Here is a 14092-nt window from a genome sequence, read left to right on the forward strand (position 1 = left end):
ATAAAACTTTTTAATAACAATTTTTACAAATAATCTCATAATTATTGTTTACTTAAAAATGTTTCTTTTCTTTTTCTTATCTTTCATTTTTGTTGGAGGTGGGTATCTAATCTCTCCCTCTTATCATGACATTACTTTAAATTCTGCAATATATTGGTAAAAAAAAAAGCTACAAACACTGTTTAACATAAATGCAATAAGAGGCAGCTGCCTAAGGCACATAATTCTCTATCAGGGTAAATGTTCCCAAAGCCCTTTCCCAAGAAGCTACTGCACACGTATACTGGGTCCAGTAATTTGCTGAAATTTGCCTGGTATGGGGAAGTAATTGTGTTCATTTCGCTGCCAGGCACACCCCCTCCGGTGACAGCTCAAGTACATCAAGTTTAGTGGCTTACAGTTTATCAAAACACATTTGATAACTTGAATTGGGCGTCATTATTCAATCATGCCACTCATGTGATGGGGGGGGGGGGGAGGGGAAAGAAGGAAGGGGAGTATTTCAGCTCATGGTTGTTAGATGTGTGTTGTGAGGTTTGCTAATAAACATTGCATTAGGAGTCGTCAGTCCTAATGTAGGCAAGCTTGCTTGAGGTTACTTGCTGGCAAGTGCGAGAAGTCAAAATTAAAGAAACCATGGGCTTTTATTATACTTACTGGGTACTGGCAGGGATGGGTAGAATCTGAATACAAGCAGATGTTACAAGTCTACTTGACACGTGACACTCTTACACTGTTACCCCTTTCACAATAACTCGATCAAGTAATCTCAGAAATGCTGCACTTTTCCTGGATGCAGTATATTTATTTATATATATATATATATATATATATATATATATATATATATATATATATATATATATATATATATATGTTATATATATATACATTTTCTTTTTTAGTACCAGAGAAGTAGACATTCATTCTAGAACTACATTTATGCAATCAGACCCCATGGATTCAACTTAGGGTGTGTGCATGTACACGAATATAGTACAGGCATGTGTTTTTGTGTTGGACCATGTACGCTATACAGCATAATAGGGTTTGTGTTTTCATGTCTAGTACCACTGTATACATATACTGCTCTCTGGCAAGAGAGGATTTCTGTCGGGTTCATTTCTCTTGATCCTCTGGCCCTGCTGTTGAAATGAACTTCAGGAAGCAGGAAACGGCAGATGGAAGTTCTCGTCTGTCTACGAGATAAACAACGTTACACTATCTCACTGAGAGAGACCACAACAGACGGGGAGCAACTGTGATGGATTACACATCCATCCACGGGATGTTGGTCCATTGACGCAGTTGACCCGGCCCCGCCCGACAATGGCACCATGCCCTAGTACCAGTGGTGGTTACCCATCTCTTCTACAAACATCACTGCACCCATCACCGCTACCATTGGCACTTTATCATTTGGGCTCAGTGAACATTCCCAACACAAGAAAATATTGTACCATGATGCTGAAAAAAGGAAGGACGATGAGGCATAGTAGTTGGAGGAAACATGAGATATGGGAGAGACGAGAGTGAGTGAAAGAGGAGGAGAATGACTAGTGTGAAGAAAGGGGACAAATGGAGGGAGAATGGCAAAGAAGACAGCGAAGACTAGTAATGATGTTGCCATGGTGACGAACCAATAATACAAATGTTACAGCACGCAGAAGGACCAAAATGTGTAGAGGAGCAAACCCACAAAGAGGAGATGATAAAGACAGAAGCAAGGGGAGATAGAGAAAGGGGAGATGGGGAGGAAAAAGAAAGAGAGAGAGAGAGATACATCATATGCACAAACAAAAAAAATTGGAGGGTTTCTGGCACTGAAAGTAAAGATAGCGAGGGATACATGTCACACATGAATTGGAAAAACTGAAACAAAGTGGAGAGAATGAATGGGAGAAATGTATTAAAATGAGAAAGAATAGCAAAGTAGAAGAGGAAGATGAGGGGAAAGACAAAGAAGAGAAGATAAGAGCAAGAAGAAGAAGAAAACAAAGAAAAAGAGCAGGAGGAGATAATGAGAAAGTGGAGAAAAAATGTAGCAGAGGATGGTAGCAGAGGAAGCAGAAAAGAATTAAAGGACAGAAAAATGGATGGAAAAGAGGAAAAGAAAGCAAAAGGAAAAAATGAGGGACAAAAGGAAGGAAAGGAAGGAAGGGGGAATGAATGAATGAATGAATAAATGAATGAACGAATGAATGAATAAACGAATGAATTAATTAATTAATTAATAAATGAATGAATAAATGAATGAATGACTGTGGTTTACCTGCTTAGTGCTGTGAATCTCTCTGGTAGCCTCATCCACCTGCTTAAAGAATCTCTTGGTCTTCTCCAGCACCTGGCTAAAGATGCTGTGGTCCTCATGATGTTCTGGTGTGTGCTTCAGCAAATCCTGCACAACATTGAGGTTGGGGAAAGCAAGAGTGAAGGACAGAGAGAGAGAAAAATGTATCAAAGTAAAATTCAACTTTGACATTCAAAGTGACATCTATGAATCTAGTCATAAACTCACTAATAAACTAAATCAACTTTGAAATAAACTTAACTAAAGAGAGGAAAACACGGTATCAATGTGTTCTTCCACTAAAACACAACAAACATATAATATTTATTTATGTATGTATTTATCTATATATTTATTTATTTATCTATTTATTTATTCATTCATTTATTTATTCACATATATATTCCATTTTATTTCAACAGGGCAGCCCCATCAGTACGCAGGTATATATCGCCTTTCCAGGAGGAACTGAAAACATACAATCAAACAATCAAACAATCAACTAGACAATGACATGAATGAGATAAGATTTCATTCATGTATTTTTTTAAAAAGTGACTTTAATGAATGAAGTATGAAAGGAGAACGAAACCCAAATTATTTTTTGTGGTAGAGTGAATGTAGCAGTGTTTGTAGAAAGCATTTTCAGTAAAGGTTGAGGAGTACTGAACAATCAATTCAAAAGTTCTGAATTTTTACAGTTTCAGTGCACCATCACTGATTGGGAAGACTACAACAGTTTGTAATGTCATCGCATGGCAGTGATATAAAGAAAATATAAAGAGATTTCAACATATCTTCACTTTACTAGCATAATGAAAGAGCTTTCTATACACATGTACCTCCTTCAGAAGGCAGGGGAATAATATTACCCTTGACATATGTCAGTAACAAGTTGAGGAAATGCCCACTTCCATATAAAAATGAAATTTTGTGGAATTTTCTTGATATTTTGACTGCATATCCATTAATAGAGAAAGAGTACACACTTGAATAAACTTCAAAGGAGTGGTGACTAACTTTACAAATATATCATGGTATATATAACTTTATCTCTAATAAGTACTACAATATGACACTACTCCTAATTTCCGCAGTATATTTCCTGTCTATCAAGCATTACAATCAAAACACTTTCTATAGATCACTGCTTGCAAAAGAACAAACACATAATAAATGAATATGTGGGCCTGGATTGTGAAGTGCCATTTCCATACTTTTGGGTTGCACAGCTAATTTTGCTGTCTTGGACACTACCTGCATAAATGTTCATTCCAATTGTTGAGCCCATCAAAGCAAAGTTCCTTGACCCTTGCTTGGTTTTGGTTTTAAAGGGATGGTACAGTATTGGTGGAGATGAGAAATGGACTCATTAACTTTTTGCGAGATACCAAGAAAACACTTATGAAATAGTACAGAGCATACCATTCTAAGAGGAATTCAAAGTTTATTTGATGAAAATCAGGCTTGGAATGACTGAAACATCCAAAAACAAAGTAAAACAAAGCGATCGTAAAAAAGTGTGGGTCCCACACTTTATTAGAATCGCTCTATTTCGAATATCTCAGCCATTTCAAAACCAATTTTCATCAAATAAACGTCGAATTCCTCATGGAATTACATGCTCTTTCATATTTTATATTTCATAAGAGGTTTCTCATTATCTCACCAAAAAATGTTAGAAACCTGAAATTAGGTCTCAACCAAAACTATACGATCCCTTTAATTAGTAATTGTTTCCACTGCTTTGTTTTTGTTGTTGCTGCTGCTGCTATCCCAGGGATTACCAAAAATTTAACACAGCTCGAAAGTAAATATGATGCTACCGTGCAAATCAGTAACGCTCATTGTAATGAATCGCAAGCCAAGGAAGAAAAAGAGTGCATTCAACCTCTGTGAAATGTTTACGACCGCTACGGTTTTTAACCTCGCAGAGAAACAGAAGCCAGTATCAGCTGACTACAGGGCAACAAGGAGCATGGACCGACACAAGAGGAAATGTACTATGGCAAAATCAAAACTACAGATTTCCCCTCTCCACAGGTTTCCACAACAAATTAAAAAATAACAAATAAATGAATAAACAGATAAGGCTGACCACTTAAAACTGAAAACGCAAACAGTCACGGCAATGCACGCAAGTTTAGAAAGAGATCACATTCAAATAACAAAACAAAAACAAATCCAAATTGAAAGCATTGAAATTTTCAGTGAAAATCGTGACTTGGTGTATCTTGCTTACACTGAGAAACTATGTGGAGATAATACATAAACTTTTACTTCTATCAAGGTGTGTCTCATGGTAGCTCTTTGGGGAAGTACAGCATCTCTGAACTACCATAGTTATAGTTTTGGTTGGGATGGGGTATTCAGATTTTAAAGGGATGGTATAATTTCGGTTGAGGTTCGAATTCAACTCTTAAAGGGTGTGTACAGTTCTGGTTGAGGTGAGGATTTAGCATTTAACGTTTTGCGAGATATTCAGAAAGCACTCTATGAGATGTCAAAGAGCATGCAATTCTAAGGGGTATTAAAAGTTTATTTGATGAAAATCGGTTTTGAAATGGCTGAGATATCCAAAAACAAAGTGAATCAAAGAGATCCTAATAAAGTTGTGGCATGTCGCCTTTTATAATTAGCACTTTTTTGGATATCTCAGCCATTTGAAAACCAATTTTCATCAAATAAACGTTGAATCCTTCTTAAAATTACATGCTCTTTCATATTTCATAAGAGGTTTCTCATTATCTCACTTAGGAATGTAAAAAACATGAGTCCCCACCTCAACCAGTACTGTACAGGCCCTTTAAAGGGATGGGATAATTTTGGTTGAGATTCGCATTCAACTCTTAATGTTTCGTGCAATAATTAGAGACCACTTATGAAATTACCATCGTATGACCTCCTGTTTATGGATATCTCAGCAATTCCAAAACCAATATCCATAAACAAACTTTAAAATCCTCAAGAAATTGTATGCTCTTTTATATTTCATGATAAAGAGGTTTCTGATTATCTCACAAAATGTTGGAAACCTGAAGCCCCATGTCAGCCTAAACTATACAATTCTTTCTCACCTATACGTATTGTCACCAAATACAAACATCAACGCTGTACCAGCTATCAACAGCTTTTTAAATTTGTAAACAATATTGTGCTCTGGCAAATAGTAACTCTGGCAAAGACATGAACTACTTTGCATTGCAAGAGCACAACATTTGCACAGTTTTGTAGAGCATGGAATGGGCATGAAATGTGTGCACGAAAATATCTCGTCAGTCTCATTCCCTGTCTGTTTAGCACATGGAGATGTGTATTGAAGGCTTGCTTGCTCTGATCATTTGGACAACGCAGATTTAAGTCTTCCACATTGTCCAGCATGCAGCTCAATGCTTGCTACATTTAGACAGCTCTCCAGTGGCAAAATATCTTCACACCTTTTTTTTTTTCCTTCCTTTTTTTTTCCTTTGGTCATGCATGGATTCTTTCATTTTAAAAAAAAGGGGGTAAAAAAAGGAGCTTCGGTGTCCTGCCATGCTTCTCACTAAATAGTGTTCTCTTTTGAGGGGACAAGGGCATCACAATCCACAGGACTTTTAGAATCCATGCATGGACAGTTCGGAGTACACAGTGAGCTCTGAGTAGTTACTGTAGCACACTGCTGCTGTAGACTGTTTTGGCCGGAGGGGGGAAGAAACATGCCGCTATTGTTAAAGTGTCCCACAGACTTTGTAGTGACTGTGAAGTCTTTCTTTAGATTCTATTTCTTTTTAAAAACTACATGAACCAGATATTTCCATGTCATAAAGTGCATTTATTTAAACTGTTCAGGGTTTAATAGTCTGCCTTCCAGACGCCCCTTTTGTAATAATCACCACCAAATGAATGAGGACAGCGTCCATGCGTATCAACACCAAATTTCTTTTTGGTAGATCTCCCAGGCTATCTATGAACTACAGTAATTGATTAACTACACACAACAGGAACATGTTACATAGGTTAAAAGTATTACTGAACAGAAAAAATATATAATTCTTGAGGAGAGGAAGCAATCAAGAAAAAATTAACTGACTTTGCACCATAACATGCATTTCCCATTCACCCCAGCCTGAGAATACACGGGACTGGTCTTCAGTGGGTTAAAAGCCTATTCCACTCAGAATTATTAGAACAAATATATAGACACCTTTGAACTCAAGTGCACTCAAAGAAATAACACTTCATAATCTAAGTGTGTTTTCAAACATTAAATGATTCTAAATCTCATGTATATATTGTATATAATATCTAAATAAACAGGGCAGTGGCCCAGTCGCCCAGGGCCACTAAAAATTGGTGTCGGACTATCAGATTTATCTTTTGATGGCCCAATTTGGCAACTATGATTCCAAATGGATTGTTACTTTTGCTATAAATATATATAAGGTGAAGTGGGCTCGACCTCGTACGTTGTGGGTGCTGCATTATTCTATGTATAGGAATGACTGCTCGCAGACTATTAAAGGCTATTAGTGAACATACTGCAACGTCTGCGAGCAGTCATTCCTTCGTCACACCTATATATGATATGTCACATAAACAAATGTATCACTTTTTAGCACAGCACAATGTTGATTATATTGAAACAAAACAAACAAACAAAAAACTTCCCTCCCTCTAAATCAATGGAAGATTCCACCTTTTCATGCTCCCATTGACAAACCTCTACCCCTAGAAGATCAGTCTATTATAGACAATATAGATTGATCAATCAATCTAAAGGCAATTGACCCTCCAACACACACGCACAAATTGCAAATAGCGTGACATCATCGGTGTGATATCATCCCGGACTTTTGGCGGACACCTCCCTCTTTGTAGTAGCAAAGACAATTTTAGCGACATCTGACTCAGAAGATCTACTCAGCACCTCAGATTCAGCTACACCAATGCCTCACCCCGCAAAATTTAATTCATTTACAGGCCAGTGTGAAAATAGAAATTGCCTGTCTGTTGCGTGGTTGACTATATCTACCTTTGAGCATAAGAATCGTATGGCTCCACCCTCTTCACTTTCCTTTCTCCATCTCTTCTTTCTATCTCTCTATCCCACATCATTATTCTCTCTGAAGGTGATTGCCCTTATGCCCATCTTATAAACCTTTCCGGAGTCTCCCATCCCCCCGCCCCCTTTCAAAAAAAAAAGGAAAAGAAATTGAAACAAAGAGACAAAAGAAGTGAGGTTTATATCAATATTCTTCAGAGAAAGATGTTTCCAAGTGAAGACCTTCGTCAGTGTAGGAAGACAGAGAGCTATGAATTAAGATCCAAAGTGATAAAATGAACATGCAGCAATGGTATTACCGAAAGTCAGTTTGTCTTATTAAATGACATCCTCTCAGCCACTTAAAGTTTGTGTGTCCCTTTTGTAATCCTGAAAGTTAGATTCCTTTCATAAGCTGGTATATTGGAGAGGTAGGTAATTAATATAAAGATGGTTTCTCAAAACAACAAAACTAGCAACTTCTTTATGATGGAGGGAGAAACAGTACTATAGATTTTGAGAGCATTTATATTTCTCGAATTTGAAATACTGCACAAGAAGAATACAATGCTATTCACATCACAATCACCGGACTATATCCACTATTTTGAGGTATAACACAGGAAATGCTCACTTCATGCAAGACTGGCAGTGAAATGGTCACAGCCTTCTACATTTATTGTCTGCTTTTCCCCCCAAAAAAAATCACAGGTCAGTCTCCCAGCTTTCAAAAAAGAAGGTCAGTTATAGGTCAAATTCTCACTGCATGTAATTCTTTGAGTACTATATTCTTCAAGACATGAGATGAATTACCAAACAATATAGTACAATGTACTTGCACATCCCCAAATGAAATACTAATTAACGATCATATCATATGCATACACTTTGAGCAAAAGAAAAAAAGAACATCTACAACTTGCTGAAAGATACTAACGCTCTGACAGACGCAGATATGAGAGGAGATGGATTTTTTTTTTCCTCAATGGTAAACAAGAATAAACTTAGAATGAGTTATGAACTGCGCTATTACCAATGCTAGATCTATGGAATGAAACTTAGTGGAAAATTGGGACGGTTTGCCAGGGGGGTTTACCAATGTACCTCAGAGATGCAAAAAATCTTCTGCAAACCTGCGCCCAGATCGGACCAGGGAAACACTGAATAAAATGCAATGTCTAGTGACCCCCTTAATGGCACAAAGTTTGCCGTCTGGCAGCTGGTCAAACACAGCGTGCCACCAGAGAAGGGTCTGGCAACGAGCCTACACCATGAAGTAACACCTTCATTAATTATCAAACTTTATTTCGGCGGGGAGAACATAAGTGAGTCACGCTCAAACGCAGCTGCATGGCATTGAACGATGGGGGGAAATTATGAGGGGGGGTGGGGGGCGACAAAAAATGTACAGGAGCCACAGATAACAAAACGTCAATGACTTTGATCTGGTGCGCACCTCTCTGCTGCACAGAGCAGAACTGTGAAATCTGTAATTGCCCATTTGGCTTGCCATATGCTTTGCCTCTTGACTCGATGTCACATGAAACACAGATCATTCCACACCATCACAAGACTGAAATAGATTCACAAGGCCATCCAGCTGGACATTTGATGTGACATGTCTGTTTTAATTTTATTCATTTTATTATTTCTTTGGAGGGGGCAGTGGAGATTAGAAGGTAAGGGATGTAAGAACACAACAATACACTGGTTGGGAATAATGCAGCAAGTACAAGAGTTTCACACAAAGTGAAGTACAGATACAGTACAAGAAGCCTCAGTCACATTCCTATACTGTCTGATTTGTGCTAAAATATTTGACTCTACAATAAAATCTATGTTTCATTTTGATTGATGGTTTCATTTCTAGTCAATAAAACCTTTGGGGAGAAAGTTCTACTCTGTTTGGGGTAAATCCCTTCTAAATGGAAGAGCTCCTGGACGGAAAATGACATAATCATGCACCAGTTATTTCTTCATGCACAGCACTAGCAATGATCCTGAATACATCTATGAGATTGAAGGACATATTTTACCACAGCTTTCTTTTACTGTAACTGAGGGACAGGATATTGCTTTTGTTTCTTTTAGATCGGTTTCCTTCATTAACGCGGTTCTGTCTTGCAGAGAAACAACAGCTTGAAGTTTTGAGTTCTGCGCGTGGATTGGGGAAGCAACAGTTATTTGGTTTGGGGTTTTCCAACAACTTCCCTATCCTGTGAAACCGAGCCGCCACAAGTGGCTGCTTCATGATGTTCTGACACGCTAAGTGCCCAACGATCTTTTGGGCTTGATGGCAGTTTCAATTTCAGGGCACTATGAATGGTTTCCCCTCGTTAGCGACAGTGCATTTTTTTTTTTACTCTTATTTAGGTCAAGTACAAGTACAACGTTGGTGGTTCATTTCAGGGTAGTTCAGACAAAGAACTGCCAATAAAGTTTATACACACATGGTACTGGTCTGTAAACTGTAACAAATTTTTCTGTATACGTGCAGAATTTGGAGATACAGGTTTCTGTTTTTTCCTCTTTTCTGGCAAACATTGGTGAACTTTTTGTCGCAGGTTGGCTCGCATTAAAGGGATCGTATAGTTTTGGTTGAGACCTAATTTCAGGTTTCTAGCATTTTTGGATGAGATAATGAGAAACCTCTTTAAATGAAACATGAAAGAGCATGTAATTCTATGAGGAATTCAACATTTATTTGATGAAAATTGGTTTTGAAATGACTCAGATATCCAAAAAAGGGCGATTCTTATAAAGTGTGGGACCCACACTTTATTACAATTGCTTTGTTTTACTTTGTTTTTGGATGTTTCAGTCATTCCAGACCCGATTTTTATCAAATAAACTTTGAATTCCTCTTAAAATAGTATGCTCTGTACTATATCATAAGTGTTTTCTTGGTATCTTGCAAAAAGTTAGAAGCCCAATTCTCATCTCCACCAATACTGTACTATCCCTTTAACGTCACTGAAGTTTGAAAAAAGGCAGATTGTTTGGTGGCTGTATTCAACCATCCATATTCATGGTTACATTGCCACATTCATTGTACAACTTACAAGTTTATTTTTCATGGTGTTTTTTTTTTTTAGTTCATAAAAACCCTTCCACATCACAGTTATGCAATGACCACTTTTGTCTAACCACAGCTTTTCTTCTCTTACTCAATTCCCATTAGCCACAGTCAGACTGGCAAAAGATTGCAAAGTCTTTCGATCTTTTTCCGTCTGTTCACACTGGCAGCCAAACTTCGCGATATTTGGATCGAGGAGTTTTGGTCACTAGTGCATGCGCACAAAAAAAGAGGAGAGAGCGCGCCATCTGACAGCTAACGATTGTGATATAACAATGCACACAGGTGTTTTCCATCGAGGCACCGCCCGATATCCAGGTGGTGGACTGGTCATGTGACAAACATCGCGAAGTTTCCGTTGCAAGCGTTCAAATATCCCTAGTTTGAGTGGGAAGTTTCGCGAGAAGTTTTGCAAGAAGTTTGCAGTCACACTGGCAAAACTTTGAGATCTTTGGGATCGTGACCTTAAACTCCATGATCTTTTGCCAGTGTGACCGTGGCTACTGTTTCGTTTGCCATGTTAACTTTCCATGTATCCTCGTGGGGAAGGGGTTTTGTCGTGTGATTTCTTTCTTTGAAATGAATGTTGGTGTTTTGATAACGGTACATGCTATAATTTCTCGTGGAATTTGATGGAAATTGAGACAACTTGCAACACGGAACTAATATCTTCCCTTCCTGTTCATCCCCTCCCCCCCCCTCCCCCAACAAAAAGAAAATCACAAAAATAAAGAGAGACTTGGTATAAATGATGAAGAGTAAAGTGACCTTAGTAACTTGATCTATTATCCAATGATCAGCTCTTCATACAAGGCAGTATGCCCATGGATCAACTTACAAGTGTGTCTGAATGGTATGGAGATCACTTGGCATACAATGTAAACTTTTGACCTTGAAACTTGGATCATACACAGGTTTAATAAACCACACACAGTTTTATCAATCTGGGGCCAGTTTCCGTGACTTGCCCAGGTTGTGGCAGAGCACGCAAATGCGCGCACAAGAAACTGCCACCTCTCTCGAGGTGAAAGGCCCACCTACTGGTTTCCAAGGAAACATATGCCTACCTCACGCTAGATGACAAGGGGACTCTAAACAGGGTCCTCCCCCCCCCCCCTTGATCCGTAAAAAGAAAATAGAATAACATTAACCTGACCAAACTGGCAGGCAAAGACAAAAAGGTAATTTAATGAACAGACGAGCATCCCGTTGTACTTACATTGAGCACCATGGTGAGCTTGGTGATCCCTTGTAGAGGACTGTACAGCATGGCTGAAATGGAAAATGAAAACAGAAAATATGAGCACCACTCTCCCTCAAAGAAACAGGGCCCATTTGAAACTGTGGAAGAATGCAAACATATCTATTTTTCAAGTTCCCAGAATCTTTCATCGTTACTCCCAGAGTATCTGCTCTCGTTGCTACTTGTATTAAAAGGCACTTTATTGTTGGCCCTGTCATACTAAAGCCTGCCTGCAGCCAACGAATGCCCAACGTATTCAAAAATTTGAAGATACATTCGCATGCAACGCTTATACTAGAATAGTTTATTACATGTTCGACGTTATTTGTATTTCATTAGTTATTAATAGGGATTTGCAGAGATACCTCAAAATAAAAAATTGGCTTTAGCATATCTCTGTGTATTCCTACAAACAACTAATGAATACAAATAACGTCAATCATGTTAATAAAAACTATTCAAGTATTAGCAAAGGATGTGAAAGTATCATCAAATTTTTGAATTTATTGGGCATTTGTTGGTTTCGAACACTCTGATGCGACAGGGCCATAAGCAAGAAGGGGGCAAGACTAAGCAATTTGCAGCAAGACCCTGGTGTTCTTCGTTTCAGGCTTGACTGACACCAACTCCATCTTCAAAACAGAGGCTGATGAGAAAGCCACTGTTAAACGAGAGTTTGAAAAATCATAGCTGCATGGCCCTATGCTACCAGAGCCTTGAAATTATATAAAGCAGCGAAAGAGGGTTGGAACTCAATGCTAACTGTAAAGCAAAATTTTGTGGACGACCAAATTTACCATTATTGAATTTTTCCACAGTAAGTAGTGTTAGAATGACTCCTCTGATCAACAGATCTATAATACAGTGATATTCATTCACAAACATTTTGATAGTTGCAGTATATTCTAAAGACTTTGGTATTGTGTTTTTTTTTTTCTTTTTCTATCACACATTTTATTATCACCAGACATCCCAGTCAGTCAAGTTCGACAATTCACTGCAACTGAGCCAACAGAATCGTGAACACTGTCTTTAAGCCACAGAGACTATTTGCTTTTCATGGCTGGCTAAGTCTTCCATTAGAACTTTTGCACATCTGCAGCTGGGGCACAGGAAAATGTAAACCATTAGAAATTTCTTCTGGGTAACTAATAGACATCCTCCTGATTCATAGTCAATCTAAATTTAGTCAGGATTACACCTCGAAATTATGTCTATAAAAATTCTCACTGCTGATATGTAATTGGAAAGTCAATCCCACTTGCAAGTATCAATCTAAATTCACCAAAATAATTCACAATCCTTACTTTGTTGATGCTATATCACATGTGAATGGGGAAAAAAACACTCACAGACAGAAAGAAAAGCTAACTTAAATGGTTAAAAGATGTCCCAGATTTCATGAATATAAAACACCACATCTTGAAAGAAAATTCAAGGTATTTGAAAACAGAATTTATTTCTGACTCTGGATCCATTGCATTTGATTTCTTCTCACTGCTGGGGAGGGATGCATTGCTCCTATTTTTACCATTTTTTTTTCACCATAAGATTTAACTTATGATAAGTCCATTCAATTCAATTACAGGAAGGAATTAGTAGCAATATCAATAAAATCATGTATATTATCACAAGATTGCACTTTTAAATGATACTATTTCTATTGGGAATTTTCTGTACTCATGTCCTCATATATATATAAAAACACAATTCTGAAAGTGATTGGCATGTTAATTCTACAACACGGCAATACGGATGGTACCTCATATGCGAGAAGAAAAATGTTAATTTTTGTAAATATGTGCAGCTGGTCAAAAGCACGTTTTCATACAAAGTGATAAATACAACTCAACTATCAGCAATTATCAAATGTCTTTTTAAATGTTAATCATCAAGAAAAATGTGTTGATACTATCTGTACAGCTACTTAAATCATAAATGCAAATATTTATAGATCTATAGAACTTTAAAGAATAGCCTATGGTGCTTTTTAGGACAAAGGAAGATATTATTTCTGTGCCATAAAAGAATTACTACCTACTGCACCTGGCCTCTTGTTGCAAAGATTGTGATGTATCTCTTTGCACGAATGATGGATTACTGCCCTAAAATACTAACCTATTCTGGATGACATCTAGCCAAAAATAGTCTGGCACAAATGAACAAAAAAGAAATACTCATCGGCCTCAGCACAGCTGTCACGCAGTTTCACTTCATAAAAATTTGCACCACTTAAAAATCCCTAAAACATATAAAAAATAAACACAGAAAAAAAAATTATTCATCAGCTCCACTGGGCACACTGCTCTACGTGTGTATTTTCACCACCCAAATGCATGATCCACAGTGCAACTCCTCACTGATCTCATATTTTGACCCGACTCAAGGAATTAATCCCATCAGAAGTCTCATATCATCCCCCCATAATTTTTTTTTTTTCAAGGATTTACATCCTGTAAA

The 14092-nt window shown here is 37.7% G+C and overlaps 1 protein-coding gene across 1 annotated transcript in view; it reads right to left on the minus strand.

Moving 5' to 3' along the window:
* Window positions 1-14092, minus strand: part of LOC139738125 (active breakpoint cluster region-related protein-like) — a 134410-nt gene that overhangs the window by 51896 nt on the left and 68422 nt on the right. The window contains exons 6-7 of the mRNA XM_071648786.1: window positions 11609-11661; window positions 2273-2398 (exon numbers count right to left, since the gene is read on the minus strand). Of these exons, the coding sequence (XP_071504887.1) occupies window positions 2273-2398; window positions 11609-11661 (179 nt within the window). The remainder of the gene's footprint in view (window positions 1-2272; window positions 2399-11608; window positions 11662-14092) is intronic.

The sequence above is a fragment of the Diadema antillarum genome, unplaced genomic scaffold (assembly GCF_040938485.1).
Source record: "Diadema antillarum isolate AM-2024a unplaced genomic scaffold, OU_Dant_1.0 seq00000723_RagTag, whole genome shotgun sequence".
Taxonomy (NCBI): domain Eukaryota; kingdom Metazoa; phylum Echinodermata; class Echinoidea; order Diadematoida; family Diadematidae; genus Diadema; species Diadema antillarum.